This window comes from Urocampus carinirostris, chromosome 17 (genome assembly GCF_059441175.1).
Source record: "Urocampus carinirostris isolate Australia breed hairy pipefish chromosome 17, RoL_Ucar_1.0, whole genome shotgun sequence".
In the NCBI taxonomy this organism is placed as follows: Eukaryota; Metazoa; Chordata; class Actinopteri; order Syngnathiformes; family Syngnathidae; genus Urocampus; species Urocampus carinirostris.
In genome coordinates this window covers 19,160,755-19,178,264 of record NC_142365.1, presented here as the reverse complement: position 1 = coordinate 19,178,264, position 17,510 = coordinate 19,160,755, and the positions used below count along the sequence as shown (strand labels likewise).

Below are 17,510 nucleotides of genomic sequence, written 5' to 3'. Positions count from 1 at the left end.
TGTTGGTTGGAATGTTGCGACTTATTTCTTGCCTTAGGGAAAATGTGCATTCCAGTATCTTCTTTCTTGCCACATTGCTTGTTTTTTTAAACACTTTCCTGAAAGATTTTCGATTTTGGTCTTCATGAAAACAATAGATGGCTCATCGGCTAAACACAATGCAGACATCGGCGTTGGGCATTAATTGCGCATTCAAATAATCTGGAATCCTTCCAGTCTCATATGCAGGACTCAGAAATTTCAATATTATGATAAAGTTCTCTATTCAAGAGAAATAAGAGCGATGAAATCAGAGCAATAGAGTCAGAAAGAAAGAGAGAAAGTGAAAGGAGGAAAAAGAAGACAGAGAAAGAAAGTCAGCACAAGAAAGAAAGACAGAAACAGCAAAAAGTCAGAGAAAAAAAGAAATGAAGAAAGTGAGAGAAAGAAAAAAGACAGAAAGAAACAAAGACAGAGAGAGAAAGAAAGAAAAAGACAGAACAAAAGAAAGACAGAAAGAGAAAAAAATGACAGTGAGAGAAAGAAACACAGAGAAAGAAAGAACGAAAGACAGAAAGAGAAAAAAAGACAGAGAGAGAAAGAAAGACAGAGAAGAAAAGAAAGAAACAAAGAAAGAGAAAAAAGACAGAGAGAAAGAAAGAACGGAAAAAGAAAAACAAAGAAAGCAAGACCGAGAGAAAGAAAGGCAGAAAAAGAAAGACAGAAAAAGGCTGAGAAAGAAAGAAAATGAAAGAAAGACAGGGAAAGAGAGACAGAAAAAGACAGAGAAAGACATAGAATAGGAAAGACAGAAAGAAAGAGAGAGGAAGAAAAAAAAGAGAGGAAAGAAAGACAAGAGAAAGGCTGAGGAAAAAAGAAAGAAAGACAGGGTTAGAAAGAAAGAAGGAAAGAAAGAAAAATACGAAAGAAACAATGAAAGACAAAAACAACGTCTTTCTTCGATTTTAATTGTTTTTGTAATCCACTAATCTGCCCTTTCTTTGAATTGTTATTTGAAGCCAATATTTCAGATTACCGTCAAATGCGACCCTGTCTGGGTGACGACCAAGCATCCCGTTCGAATCCATCACTTTTTTTTAATTGATGTTACTCGAAGCCACTATTTCCGAATCCCCTCGAACGCAACACCGGTTGAGCGCTGCTGCTGTGTTCCAGCTTGTAATGACTTTCCTATTTGGCTCACTTGCACAATGCACATGGAACCTGGAGGCTGAAGACAACGGACATTTTTCCAAATTTTAAAACGGACACCTCTTAAGCAAATGAAAACATGAAATACACGTATCATTTTTCCTACACGTCCATTTGACTGGGAACGGTTGGTGAGACCCCCGAGAAGTCTTTTAATTTTACAATTATCTTGGCGCCCTTTCTTTTCAAATGGCTACAAAATACAAATGACCGTCGTCTCTTTTCGGACTAAAACTGGATTGGGACAAAATCACTTATTTGAGAGGAACAGAAGCGGCAGACAGCGAAAGTTGAACTCGTCAAGATACCCGACCCTCCAGCGCCGAAAGCTCCACCAGAAGCGAGGTACTTGTGATTCTGATTTAACCGTTGCCCATTTAACGCGTGCATTCCATCTAATGGCGTACTTTAGTGCTCCGTGTGAGTTGGAGCCAGTGCTCTTGTTTTGAGACCAGAAGCGGAGTGTTGTGAAATGGTGTGAAATGGCGATAATGTGTGAGTGAAAGAGCCTCTCACCCCACTCGTGAGCGCCACTGACTTGGCTAATATGCCAGCAATGAGGATAGGATCCACTCTATTTTTGCTTCCTCTCAGACCACTATTCCTTTCCAAAGGAAGTCACACCATTTTCTTCACAAATAGCATATTTTTAAGTGTCCACACATGTCTAAAAACTGCAAGATTTTGATTAATATTGTATTAATTATGCTGCAAAACCAACCTGTTTGTATTCATTTTGGGTGGCAGCCATTTTGGCACTTGCTCTCAGGAGGCGGAGTTGCTCAGGCAGCGGACCAATCACTGCACAACTCTATTCAGAGAAGAAGCTATGATTGGTCGTAAGATATCTATGACGTCATTTTTGCTCTCACGCAAAGTGGCAAAATGACTGCCAACAGTTGAAAATACATAAAATTCACAGCCCATATTACAGTAAATTCTGGATTGCAGGATGGTTATATTTCCACATATTAGACACTGTGGCTTACAATACGATGAGGATCTCCCCAGCTGGCCGTCACCGAGCATATGGCTTAGAACTGGTGCGGACCAGGGAAAATCCATCCATCCATCCTTTAACCGCATCGCTTATCCTCAGTAGGGTCGCGTGGGTGCTGGAGCCCATCCCAGGTGACTTCAGGCAGTGGGCAGGGGACCCCCTGAACTGGTTGCCATCTAGTCGTAGGGCTCACAGAGACAGACAGCTCAATTGCTCATCCACACCAAGGGACGATTTGGACCAGCCAATTAACCTGGAATGCATGTTTTTGGAATGTGGGAGGAAACCGGAGGAAACCCATGCAAGCACGAGGAGAACATGCAAACTCTACACAGGAAGGTTTGATCCCATTAACTCAGAACTGTGCTGCGAACACGCTAACCACTCATCCACCAAGGAATATATTTTATCAAAATTTCAAGGGTAAATTAAAAGTAAAACATCGCAAAGGAACTCTACCCGGGTACTCTGAATGTCAAAGTGCAGGAAATCAGTCCCTTCGCTCGCCAAATGCCTCATCATTAATAAGTGATGCGCATAAATAGATAAAAGGGATTCCCACTGTCCCTATTGAGTAACATCGTGATCTTAGTAGAATCAGCAGCGAACTGTCCAGTATAAAAAAAGTAACCCGTTATGCCGCGATTATGACACCTGATTGCAGACTCTTCCCGCAGCTCTCAATGTCAATGAGCTAGTGCAAAAGTCAATATTATTAAAATTTGCATTAGCATATACATAGAAGCGTGACAAAAAATCATTCTCAAAACGAAACTCAATTTACCCTATTGACTAAAAATCAGAAGCACTTACAATTACAGCAGCTTGTACGCTCTCCTTGCCATGCAACTGATCTTAACGGTGGTGTACGTAGCTTGAAAATATTCTACTTGCTGACGCCATCCCCTGGCTGAAATCACCATTGCCGCCTCTGTCAAGCCGCTTCGGTGGCGTGTGAACTCACGTAATCTTGGACACGTGCAAATAAACTTCTTTTTTTATCTACGTGGGGATTTGGGTTGGCATTTGGACTGTATTTGAAAGAGTCTTTTTCTTACTTTCTTTCTTTCTTACCGTTTTCATCCTCGAATAAAAGGAAACCACAAGTATGCAAATGAAATTTCCCCCCTGTCTCCTTTCCTCCAGCGTAACACGCTCTGAGGCTGGAACACCAAGGAAAGTAAGATAAAAGCAGATGGGTGCGGTGGAGAAAAATATATAAGACCTCTTTGAGCTCAGGTGGCGTTGTTAACTTATACTTGAGAAAATATTTAATTTTATACTTTTTAAGGACACCTCAAACTACGCACTCCACTTTTTTAAGAAGGATACGATAAAACAAAGAAGGATAGATAGGGAAAAAATACGTCTTTGTCGCATTGGCTGGGAACCGAACCCAGGACTCCTAAGTATCGGGCAGAATTCATATTACTAAACCACTGAATACACGGCATTGTAACCCACAAATAGCAGGTACTTCCATTGAGCCGGTGCCCAATTGTCCCAAGCGGTAAAAGACGATGAGCAACACGTTTCCATTTCCCATCCATGACTCTGAAATCAATCCTGAAGGTCTATTTGAATATGCCATGAAAGTGTTTTTATTCCAATATCCACATCTGGCTTGACATAGCCGCACATTTTCATTGCGGCTCGGCGAATGTGCAACTGGCTAAGCCAAAATGCCCTGGCCAGACTACATCAAGCTGTGCTTATTCAGTAAGCCTGGATTTCTTTACTCCACTTTTGTGTCCACGGTCCATCTAAAATGTGTACGTGGATATTGCACCACAATTTGTTTATCACCTGAGTAATTTAGTTAGAAAATACCATCAGTGTAGGCAGATTAACTTTAGGAGGGCAAAGTGTTTTCCAATTATTTTGCCCTGTGCAACATTTCATAGCCAGTAAGACTAAAATACTTGTTCATCTATTACTGCTGGCAATTAGATCAGAAGTACATTCCTAATGTGATTTGAAGGTCGAACCAAAACATGTTACATTAGGTTATGCTGTCAAGGTCCCTGTTCAACAGTGTTTGGCTTTTATGAACGGAAATAAATACGAACACTGAAACCTTGGTAGCATTCCAAGCATATTGAAGAATCATGTGATTCAATTTAGCTGTTAAGTATTCTCACTGGTTTCAACTGTCACTCTGAAATGGAACTTAGCGAATAATGTAAGCTTATTTACAGGATGTACCGTATTTTCACGACCATAGGGCGCACCGTGTTAAAAGGCGCTGGTTCCGTAGCTAGTTCCGTAGCTGGTTCTCTCTCTTTATTTACCGCATTCACAGGGCACAATAATGCTCTGCTTGCGACAGCGTTACGACAACACAGACAAGCATATAAGTGTGCGAATTTAAAAATACAACGGAAGCAAAACTGAGTTTTGTTATGGTTTGTTTAAGTTTTATTACAAAGTAAAACACACAGATAAAATAAAATTAAAAAAAAAGCTGGTGCAAAACAGTTTGGCTCTAATCCATAACATAAGCATCAAAATCCTCGTCTTCCGTTTCTGACCAGAACTGCTTTGCTATAACTCCATTAAAAAGTTCGCCATCTTCACTTTCAGAATTATGTTCGGAGTCGCTTTTCGTATACTTGAACAACAGTCCCGCCCAAGCGTGCAACTTCCATTCTTTTCATTATGATCCACTGTATATTTCTGTGCCACCGTAGTCCTGGTCCGGGTGGAAAAATGACTGTTTAATGAAACGAAAGCACCAAGATGATAACAATCACTTTCAAATTGCTAGATACACTACAGAGTTAGGATCTCTGAGCGGTTCCGCAGACAATGCATTGTGTGTGACATTACGTGTCCTTTTCTGCTTGTGGGAAACTTGTGTGGAACGTGGGAAAAGGTCTAAAAGTCACAGTAGCTTGAATACATGTCGCATTCAGTTGGAAATTTGTACAGTCTCACAAAAACATCAGATTTCAACCAAAAAATGTTGTATGTCTTGACTCGGCCAAGGTTTAAACACGTGACCTCCCAGTGTCGGGGGCAGGTGCCCAACCCTAAGACCACCAAACCGGTATCTGTCCACCGATTTACATGAGACACTGGGGGCATTGCACGATAGAGCGCCGCCCAATTTGAAGAAAATTTGAGACTTATGTGTGCCTCATGGTCGTGAAAATACGGTATGCATTGATTGTAATGTTTTGTTAATCGTCGACTCTTCCCTGACATTTAAACGATAAGTCGAGTAATTATGTTTTTTCTTCTTCTTAATTTTAGCATGACGGTTATTTAATTACGTGGCAAGTGAATGGAAATGCACTAACTATAAAACAAATTTGACACTCTTCTCGGTCCGTAGCAACATAAATCAATAAATAAACCTCAGTCCATTTTTAGGGAGGGGCAAATAAATAATACATTAAAAATCAACATTTTTTTATTTCTCTAACCGAGATGGGGCACATTAACAATCGCATAGAACAGTAAATAAAACGACTCTGGTGTCCTTTTTGTGAAGTACATTTAGTGGGTAATTACAAAATCTTAGTGCTTACACCCGAACTCTGCAAATTAATATATTTGAGTTATTTATTTCATAAAGAAAGCGTCGAGTAACAGCAAGGTTCCTTTTTCTCTGTCTTGGAGTTCACACACAATTCTTGCCTTGACCTCTGACCACTTGCTTTAGATACTGGTGCAATGTGTGAGAGTAAGGCATTTATTGTTTCCTTTCTTCGCACTCTTTAATTATGCACAGCACCGACCAGGCCATCTAAAGAAGTTCTCCAATTAGTGAAAGCTGTATTCTTTCCAAACACGGTGTGAAAAAGCATCTCCCTCTTGGACATGCGTCTTCCTAGGAGTTTTACACAGTGCCATGGCGCCCCCAAAGAGTTGCCAGTCTTCCATAAACAGTCCTGGGATTAACACAGACTATGATCCGAAATTTTTCATGGTATTTACACAGATGTAGTGTAAATATAATGACATCAGGACCCAACAAAATTGTTTGCATTCATGGAAACTTATTGTGTTAAAGGATTAAACTCAGCATTTGTAATGGAGGAAATTATTGTCAAGTAATATTTGAAAAAAAAACATTATCACAGACGCTGCCCTACTTACATAAGTTGAATTTGTTCGTAGGTTGCTTGATAGCTATATTTTGTATGGAATGTATGTTTAAGGTTTGTATATGTAACATGGATTGATTTGTATTCAAAAATAAACATTTCATAAAGTAATATGCTCCATAGAGATAATTAAAGTTAAGTCTAACTTACTATTGGAAAATGAGCTTCAAAAGTTAGGTGACTTTCTCCTCCGTGGTAGAAAGTGGATAAAAGCGATCCTCTTTTTTGTCAACCGCATCAATCTTTCCTATTGCACTTTCATGTCAAAAGAGATGGCTTGCCTCTTCTTTACACTTTACACCAACCATATTGAATGGATGCACTAGATATTAAACATTAAAAAATTCAAAGTTCTTAGTGCGCTGGAGATACAGTATAGTATGTTTACGCTCAAACTAGGAAGAGGAAGTCAGATTTCTTCTTCGGCGTGGCTGCTGGGTGATCTCTCACAGCGCCACACGCCGGTAGTGGTGGAAAGAAACACTACAGCACTGTCCTGTACTCGGAAAAAGGTGCACAATACAAAATCTAACTTACAGCAATGTGCAAGTATTTTTCGACTTCCCCCAAAAAATGTTCAGATCTACCGTCTTTCGTAACTCGAATGTTCGTAAGTAGGGGAGCGTCTGTACCTCAATTGTAGATGTGTGACCTGAACCGGAAATTATCACAAAGTAGTTTTGATATCAGTTTTTTGGGATCTATCACAACCCTACAATAATATTTAACATAGAATTTTCAAAAAAATGAAAAGATTTCCACTCAAACTAGTTCTATAGATTTATTAAGCCAATGGACTGACCGGGTCTTCACTAGTTTTTTCCAGTCTTTTAACACCTCTGTTTATAAGGCTGAGTTGGAAAGTCGGTCACAAATGCGTTCATTGAAAGGTCAGACGCCCACTTTTCAATGGCCTCATTGCCATTCTGTGAATTAGGTTGATGGGTGTCATGATGGCTGATTGCACGCAGGTCAATATTTCAATATTTCCCATTGTGTTTTTGTAATAGTTGAGTTCAGTCTTTGTACTCATTAAGACCAAATGTGCACTTTTTTAAGGATTTATTTTAAAAAATCTATGCTTTTGCTGGTTGCTCTTCTAATTATTTTGAATAGGGCTTGTAAACTCAAATCATGTGAGATACCACACTTCAGTCCACTTGAGTTGGTCTCATGATTTGTGGGGCGGCAGTGGCTCAGGAGGTAGAGCACTCCTCTTGGGATCAGTAGACGGCGGTTCGAATCCCGACTCCTCCGTGTTACATGTCGAAGTGTCCTTGGGTAAGACACTGAACCCCTAATACCCCCAATATGCAGGTTAGCGCCTTACATAGCTGCTCGGCCACTATAGGGAAATGTGAAGCACATTGTAAAGCGCTTTGGGAATTCTTCATTGACTTGAAAAGCGCTATATAAATGCAGATCATTTCATTTCATTTTCTTCGGGTACAAGTTGTTGATAACGTTCACATTCATTGTTATAAAATCAGAATGTAATTCTATAGCAATTTTCAGGCAACTACCGTATTTTCCGCACTATAAGGCGCACCTAAAAGTCTTAATTTTTTTCAAAAGCTGACCATGCGCCTTATAACACAGTGCGCCTTATATATGGCTCAATATTAATTTCGCAAGGTCTCGCAACTTACTCAACAGCCGCCGACTCGATTTTACCCCGAACGTGGAGTGGTCCGCGGTGTATGCTGGGATTTATATACCGGCGTTTCATTGGCTAACCAATGTGTCAATCATCATTTGAATCGATCACTATTGGCTGAAGTTATTCGGAGCCTCGGATTGGCTAGATGGCCAAAACAAACCCTGCAATTGGCCGAAAAAGATGTGTCAATCATCAGTTAAATCGATTGATATTGGCTGAAGTTATTCAGAGCCTCCAATAGGCTAGATGGCAAAAACAAACCCTACAATTGGCCGAGTTTAGCAATGGCGTAGCAAGCTTAGCAAGCTTGCTAAAGTACACCATAAAGAAACATGTTTTATTAGTCTGTATTTGCAAATAATTTACTCTCCTGGATTTACTTCACTAACGGTTGTAAGAAGACCATGATTGCGTATCATTATTGAACGTGAGAACTTAGGTGAGTTATGCGGCTTTATATTTTCCCGGTATCTTGTTTTAGAACGATCTTGATGTTGCTGTGATGAGTTGAGTGAATTAAACTCAATTCCAAGTGTTTATTGTCATATGCACAGTAAAGTTGTGAGCGAAAAAGAAAATAGAAACATAGAAATGTTTGGCATTTCTTGAATCCCAAGACTTCAACCTTCCGAATGATATTTGAAATGACGCATTTAAGTGACATCGTACGGACACCGCATCCGCACGTGTCTACGACACGTATTTGCTTCTTTGCAAGCTTTGGAAATGTTAAGGGGGTAATCAGTTTTACTGAATCATCTGACTGTTTTGTCGACGTTCCCATTGTAGCGCCTTATAATCCGGTGCGCCTTATCTATGGAAGATATAGGACCAAAAACTATTTTTTGGGGGTGCGCCCTATAACCCGGTGCGCCCTATAGTGCGGAAAATACAGTAATTGCAACTCAAAGTTTTATATAAATACATATGATGTAGAATAAGAAAATAGTATCCTCCCTCTTTTATGTATAATATATTGTTGGTTCGTTAGATCCCCTAACCATAGGGCACCATTTCCTGTGGTGTGTCTGGGGCAAATACTGCCTGGTGGCAACCATCACTCTCCAGGCCAACATGTGTTTCCATTGTGTCTCTCTCTTTCTCTTTCTCTCTTTCTCTCTCCCTATACATATATATATATATATATATATATATATATATTTATTACCCATTTCATGATGCATTGATAAAATAGCTTTGGCTCCCTTCCTGTACCGTGTGTTTCCCCTCTGCTCTCACTTCTCTGGCTCCTTGGCCCCTCCTATTCTTGCCGTCACTCCTGTGTGTGCAAGGCATCGTCAATGATGACATTTAAAACCAGCATACATGTTGCTCCATCTCAAACTTTTATGGCGCAATAATTGAAATTGACTTGTGATATTTTTAATTTGGACATAATTCAGTAGGGATTGGACATTGTTGATTGAAGAGAGATGTCACACAGTGGCACCAAAGGATACCTTGAAGTGCTGGGGGTTGTGCCTTTTTAACTGTTGGTTTATGCTGTTTTGGGGGTCATTTTAGCATGTGATGAGACCAGTGCTTGATGAACCATGCTCTAAACAGGAAATAGTTTAAAACACTGGCTTTCGTGTTTAGTATTTTTTTTTAAATTTACCCACGCTAGTCTCCATCCCAAATGACAGTTTCCCTTTTTATTTGTCTGTTATTATCCTTAGCCACCACTAGCCGTCAGCATCCTTCTTCTTGCATCCATTCATATGATTTATTTGATCTGTTTTTCCCTTCCTTCTCTACACCTACTCCCCTCTCTCTATATTGCCCCCACACTCTTATTCTTCTGGTAGGCTACACATTTCCCTCTCTCTTTCTCCCTCCCTCCCTCTCTCTCGACTTCTCTGGCAGGCTCCACATTGCAGTGACTCAGTATGATGGAGGCAGGCAGCGGGGCTGCCGCAGTGGTGGGTAGTGCAGCGCTGAGAACGCTGGGAATGCTGGGAGCCTCAACCTCGTCCAGTCTTGACATCTTGGACAGGTAGGAGACTGCTCTCACAAGCCACATGCATTTGCACAACATAAAACTCGAAACATTGTGCACCATTAAAGCAGCAATTGCTTGAGTTAAGATGACCACACCTTAGGTTGTTCTAAGGGTCCTTATGCTAGTTTGCTTTGAGTTAGACGTGTTAACAGTAGTGATTGCTTTAGAGCATTTGTTGTCATCCTGTGATTGAGAAGCAGGTGACCAGGATGTGTCAGATGTGCAAGAGTCTTGCTGATAGAAGAAGGGATTACTTAGCTTTGCATGTGCCTCGAGGAAAAATAAAATTATACCTGTATATGCATGCAGGGGAGGAAGAAGCGGAGGAGGAAAGAGGAAAATGAAGAATTGTTCGACATGCCCAAACACTGTAGTTGAGTTAGTCTAATAATTTGCACACTCACCATCACGCCTCCTCTTTAGTCCCCACCCACATCTCGTCTACCTGTAGAAAAACTAGGCCATAGGCATCAATAACTGTCATCATTGGAATCGAGGGTTCCCTTAATTTTATTTCAACCCCCACGCAACTGTTTTAACTGGCGTTATTTTAATTGACAGCCCTAGTGTATCAGCTCCAGCTACTTATGCCATTGTATGACTAACACCTCGATAACCTTGGTATGTCATGATAAATTCTTCCTCAATTGTTTAAACCATGCAAAAGCTTTGCTTGCACCTTTGCATTTGCAGCCAAATAATGTTGGCTAAGCTCAGTGCAAACACAAAACAAATATCCTTTTCTTTTACAGAGCATGATTTCCTGGGGTTGGAAAACTTCTCATTAGTTACTGTGTGCATGAGAGATAACACAATTTCTAGATTACATTTGCTTAACTAATTTTTATGCCTGTGAGTTTCTACACATCTAGTGGGTGAATGCACCAGATTATGCACTTTGCACAACAGCCAAGAGAGCTTTAACGACATGCAAAACAATATGTATTTTCTGCGGTATGAACCACATAATACAATAATTATCACAATAATGTGGGGAAGGAGTAAAGTATAAAGCAGCAATAATAATATAAACACTAGTAGCTATTTTGCTATTTCTCCCACTTAGAAGTTATGGAGGGGTCTAAAATTTTCATCGTAGGTGCATGTCAACTGTGTGAGAGATAAACTAAAAAGAAAAATCCAGAAATCACAATCTTGCATGATTTTTTTAACAATTTATTTCTGTGATATAGCTGTAAATAAGTTTTTGAACACCTGAGAAAATGAATATTAGTATTTGGTACAGTAGCCTTTGTTTGTTATTACAGAGGTCAAACGTTTCCTGTAGTCTTTCACCAGGTTTGCACACACAGCAGGAGGGATCTTGGCCCACTCCTCCACACAGCTCTTCTCTAGGTCAGTCAGGTTTCTGGGATGTCGGTGAGAAACATGGAGTTTGAGCTCCCTCCAAAGATTCTCGATTGGGTTCAGGTCTGGAGACTGGCCGGGCCGTGCTAGAACCTTGATATGCTTCTTACGGAGCCATTTGTTGGAAGACCCAGCCTCGACCCATCTTCAATCTTCAATGCTCTGACTGAGGGAAGGATGTTGTTCCCCAAAATCTCACAATACACGGCCCCAGTCATCCTCTCTTTAATGCAGTGCACTTGTCCTGTCCCGTGTGCAGGAAAACACCCCCAAAAAATTACGGATGGTGTTCTTTGGATTGTACTCTTCATTCTTCCTCCTCCAAACATGCTTAGTGGCATTATGACCAAAAAGTTTTATTTTGGTCTTATTTGAACACAAAACCTTCTCCAATGACTCCTCTGTATCATCCAAATGGTCATATGCAAAATTAAGACGGGCCTTGATATGTGCTGGTTCAAGCAGGGGAACCTTTGGTGCCATGTATGATTTCACCAAGGTACTTGGCAATTGCTCTGTAGCCCTTTTCCAGCCTTGTGGGGGTGTACAATTTTGTCTCTTGAGTGTTTTGACAGCCATGTTACAAGTTAAAGTCGTACCGATTGTATGGGGTGGACAGGTGTCTTTATGCAGCTAACAACCTCAAACAGGTGCATCTGATACAGGATGGTAGATGGAATGCAGGTGGACATCTAATGGGGGGACTAACAGGTCTTTCAGGGTCAGAATTCTAGATGATACACAGGTGTTCAAATACTTATTTGCAGCTGTATCACCCAAATATATTGTTATAAAATCATACATTGTGATTTCTGGATATTTTGTTAGTTTATGTCTCTTACAGTGGACATGCAGCTACGATGAAAATTTCAGACCCCTCCATAATTTTTAAGTGGGAGAAATAGCAAAATAGCAGGGTGTTTTTCTTCACTTTATCTATAAAATGTTGGCCTGGAGAGGGGTGGGGTACACCAGGCTGTACTTGCTGTTTACTCTGCAATCTATGATACTTTTTAAAGGTACAGCATCAGCATCGGAACAGCAGTATTTTGTTTTGATTCAAGTTAGATGATGATTTTTATTTTTTTTGCATTAAACTCCTGTTTCATACCATGCTTTGTGGGTGTGAGTTTTTTGCGCTGTCATTGCCTTTCATAACTAGTGTATTAATTATTCAATAGTAGACACGTTCATCTTAGATCTAGCTTCTTTATTTTGCTCTAAAAATGCACAAGATTGATGCGTTTGAATTGAAAATGTAAAAAAAATCATGCCCCCTAGACTGTCCACCCACTCACACGATTCTATGGGAAGCACTGCATTTTTTCCCTCTCTCTGTCTCATTAAATAACCCTACCATGGCATCATTCAATGAAACAATATGAACTGAAATCCGATGCGGCACTCGCATACAATGCTAGCGTTAACACTAGAGAGGGCTCCTTGAGTATCGAGGGTTGACTTTGCCCTATCGATGTCCTACTTATGAACTGTGAATGTGTGTGTATTGTAAATCTATCCGCCATGGCCTTTGTATATGGAGAGCAGTCTGTAATTTTACTTATACCGTGGTGTTCGGTAGCTGTTCTCACAATCCTGAACAAGGTCTAAGTCCTGCCCCAGGGTTACCATGGCAGCAGTAGCTTAGCATACATTAACGAATGGTTGACGACTGATACAAAAGACACTGTTTGAAAAGTACAGAAAAAAGACTGAAAAGGGATTAATTTGAAACGGTATAATTGTCAACCACTTAACATGTAAGTTAGCGCGCTCGTCTTGGGATCAAGAGATCGCAGGTTCGAATCCCGGCTCCTCCGTGTTACATGTCGAAGTGTCCTTGGGTAAGACACTGAACCCCTAATGCCTCCAATAAGCAAGTTGGCGCCATGCATGGCTGCACGGCCGCTATTGGTGTGTGAGTGTGTGTGAATGGGTAAATGTGAAGCACATTGTAAAGCGCTTTGGGAAGTCTTCATTGACTTGAAAAGTGCTATATAAATGCAGATCACTTCAATTCATTTCATTGCTTATTTGAAGACACGTTTGCATTTCACAAATTATTCTTCTGTTAAAGTTGTCCGGGTATAGGTGCTTGAAATCCGGGAAAATGCTTGAATTCTAATGTTGCCTTTTCAAGATCAGGAAAATGCTTGAATTTTGGGGAAAAAATGCTTGAAATTCTAGCCGTTTTTCTCAGCAGTCTGACTCGTCAGAACCCACATGATGAATCAATTAAGGACATTCATTAGTGACCAAGTAAAAATTTGAGGTATCTTTTCCCAGTGGTAAATTGTATTGGGAAGAACTTCATGCAAATGAAAATGTAATGTAAGGGGAGAGATTTGTCTCAAATATTTACACACTTATTACAAATATATTCGCTATTTAGCCAAACTATAAAATTAATACTTTTTAATAAATACACACACAAGATTAAAAAAATCTCATATGTAAAATGCAGATATGTTTGTAGATCTGCAGAATATATGATTTTTTTATTGGTACTGGAAAAAATGGAAAATTTAGCTTTTGAAGTGCTTAAAAAGTGCTTGAATTTGGCCAGGAAAAAGGCGTATGAACCCTGGGTTGCAATGTTTCTGTGGCTGGACTATGCTGTAGTTAAAAGTAAATGGGGTTGAGCAAATTTCTGAAGTAATCATAACTTTGTTTATTTTTTTCAAATACTGAAGTGCACACTAGCAGCCAGACTCTAGGAGTTTGTTTCATTATTTTATTCATTCAATTATTTTTGTTTTTGTTTTAAATCATTCTTGTGGGAGTGCTGGACAATGTTTCCTCTCAGCTGCGTGTGTGCACAATTGCTAGAGCTTTTCCGTGCACAAGAAAATCTAGACAGCTCACAAAAATGAGGGCTCGAAATTGCTAATTAAAAAGTGAATTAAGTCAAAGTTATAGTGCATGAAGGTAAAAATACACGGGTTCCCCTGACGCTGTGTTCTGAATGCGGTATTTTTAAGTCAATGTCAAAGTAGAACGAAGTTGAGTAAAGTCAGTCGAGTTTTTCGAGAATCGGCTTCTTTGGCTTGGCTCGATAAAAAGAACCAGCTCTTTCGGGTCCCAAACGGCTCTTCAGGTTGTTTTTGCTTCTTTAATCCCCACACGACCAAATATTATGTAAAATTGCGCACTAAATGACTTAAAGGAAGGGTGGGAATTGGAACAAAAAAGAAAAAAATACCAAAATGAAAAATTAGTGAAAAGCTGAGAAAAAAACAAACAAAAGAAGAGAAAAAGAGAAAAAAAGGGCAGGAAATTTTCAGAAAAAAAGCCAGAAGAAACGAAAGAAGCAAATAAAGGGAAAAAAGGTAATAGAGAACAAGAAAGCAAGAAAAAAGTAACGGCTAGGAAAAAATAAACACAGATTTTTTTAAAAAAGGAAAATAAAAGGAGAAAAAAACGGAAAAAGAGAAAAAAAGTTGGTGTTGCATTCAAATAATTTCCAATTATATCAAGTTAATCTTGTTGCCAACATTGTACTTCCACTAAAAAATGTAACTAAATACAGTTCTGTATCGTGCAACCGACTAAATAAGCACCCAAAAATGTTAGTATTATGTGACAAAAGATACCAGGAATAAAAGAAATGGACGTCTTGTGAAAGAATTGTAAGAACAAACAACGTTTGTAGGCCGTACAACCTTTGCAGTCGTACATTAGTCAATTCATTCAAAAGTGAAAAATAATTTTGCATTGCCAAAAACCCGGCAAAATGTAACGTAATGTCAAGTTTTGGACATGTTTGATAATGATTTAGTTGCCACACTTGGGGTTGCTGTTGCTCACTGTTGTTTCAAGCGTTGCTCACAGACTTTGTGTGAACGCTCAGACCGGTGAAAAATTAGAGGAAACATTGGTGCTGGAACACCTATGTTGTATGTAGTTATTATTGTTAATATTATTATTATACTTATGTCACTTTTCTTCATAGGTTATTTTGATGTCTGAAAACTCTAGTACCAAGTCCAGTCTTCTACTCTTAGATTATTTCAGAAATCCATATTAAACATATTATGTTATGTTATTACCATGTTGTAATTATTCAAATTAATGTTCAAATAGGCTCCATCAACCACGAAATGCTCTGCCTTGTTTAAGGGCAATGAGTGATTATTATATAAATTATATGCTTATTTAAAAATGATTGTGTTCGTGTTTTACAGCTTACTATTTGGTTGTCCGTTTCTGCTTTCAATTGTATTCAGTTTATATTGAGGAAATTAATTCATTTAAACTTAAAGTCATTTGACATATTTTTAAATGGAAGTAACTGTAAATTCTGCATTCTAAAGCAGACCACCATTGTTTAGCTGTGTTCAGTTCAAAATACTTGCTAGATCACCTGGTTACGTTTTTTTCTGCCATATGGGGTCTTGGGTTCAATCCCTAGCATAGCATAGTTACTACAATTCGAACCATTGTGGTAAAGCTCTCTATATGTGCTTTATTCCACAAAGCAGGGGTGTCAAACTCATTTTAGCTCAGGGGCCACAAAGGTAGTAGTGGTAGAAAAAGAACGTTCTCACGGAGGCTGGACTATTAAATTAACAGCACAAAAACTGCATTAGCTGGAGGACTTGGTGTTTTTTCGAGGGCTCACAATTAAATGATGATTCAGGGATGTTTGGTTTTATAATAAAATCTTTTATAAGGTTCATTCACTAATATTTAATCGGTTGTAGTATCAACTGCATTTATTTATTTATTTATTTTAATGTATTTTTTTAGGAAAAGGCGACAATTGAATTGATTTGAATTGACTTCTACAGTTTATTTAACGCTGAGAAACGTATGCAGAATAGGAAGTGAAAAAAAAATCATACAGTTATTTAAATGCTTGATTGAATTAATATAAGTCTTTCTGCTTTTTCTTTGTATTATTTAAAAAAATGTAAACCAGCCGGGACACTGCAGGCTAGGCGGCTACTAAAAAGGGCTAACCGGGACCGATCGGCGGAAAAATGAGAGAAAGGCTGGCTGACCAAAAACTTGCAGTAACCGGGAACCAACAACAAAAAACGATTACAGCAACAAACACAAACCCAGCCAGGGAAAAAACAATTAGCACAGCAGGCTAGCCGATTGCCAACGCATCTAACCTGGAAGGCTTCAAAAGCCCGCACACTTGGGGGAGCTATCCGCATAATAAAGACATTGCAAAAAAACACAAAAAGGAAGGTCACAATCACGTGCCTAAAAAGAGGCATAGGCAAAAAAAGAATGCATGCTGTACATGGCTGCAGGTAAACTTACCAGCTTTGATGACCAAAGCACACGAGTCAAAAGTCCCCCAGCGACACGGTAAGCAAAGTTCCAATTACTTCAAGCAAAAATGAGCGCAGTGCATTCGCTGATAAGTACAATCGCCGTATGTTCTTCAGCGGAACACGCCATTGTTTTGATTTCTCGTTGTCTTCTAGTGATGTCACAGCTCTAGGGTATATTAGGTCAAACTGTCTACTTTGAGAATTAGTTTCTTGAGTTCCATGGTTGGTAGCATATCATAACACACATCTGCATGATTATGGGGAGGAACACTACTCGTTCTGTGCCTAATTGAAAAAATTAATGGTCTTTTGTAATCCCTTTAAGTAAAAAAACATTGGGATGTTTTGTTTCCTCAAATGATCTCTGGTTGATAAATGGTAGTCTGCAAATACAGCTTGTCAAGTGGCGCTTAGCATTGGCAACCCAACAGGTTAATATAAACATTCTTATCTCTGGTGGGTGTTTTGCTAATCATACACACATCCACTCCTTACTTTATTTTTGTTTGTGCTTGGTGATAGATGCTTCAGAAATCTTGTGTACCAAATGATTAATTAAAAAAAAAAAACTCAATGAAGCATGATGCTTTTTAGCTGCTGTGGCAAAAACATCCCTCTAAATGTTTCTATTTCTGAATTAATCTTGCTAGCCAAAGGACTGTGGTTTTACAGTAGCTCTGATTTGCAGTTGTGCAGGTAGACTTGAGTTCATTGACTAATGTCGTTGTAATCCATAGTAGTGTTAAAGTGTTAGTCAAACAAACATTGTAATCTCTGTGTGCACGGAGGTGTACCTCACTGTACTGGGTTGTTGCTCAAAGCAGGTGTTCGACATGGCAGTTTGTTGTTACATGCCTTTTCTCAAAAGAATCCATGAAATGTTTTGGTT

General features: G+C 39.3%; 1 protein-coding gene across 4 annotated transcripts in view; it reads left to right on the top strand.

The window, feature by feature from the left end:
* Nucleotides 1-1,195: 1,195 nt before the first annotated feature.
* Nucleotides 1,196-17,510, top strand: part of arhgap32b (Rho GTPase activating protein 32b) — a 69,900-nt gene continuing 53,585 nt past the window's right edge. For 2 of the 4 annotated variants that reach the window (XM_088321084.1, XM_088321083.1), the window contains exons 1-2: nt 1,196-1,536; nt 9,772-9,959. In XM_088321084.1, coding sequence (XP_088177210.1) covers nt 9,853-9,959 — 107 coding nt within the window. In that variant the 5' untranslated portion in view covers nt 1,196-1,536; nt 9,772-9,852. The remainder of the gene's footprint in view (nt 1,537-9,771; nt 9,960-17,510) is intronic. The other 2 variants (XM_088321082.1, XM_088321085.1) reach the window with 2 other exon arrangements.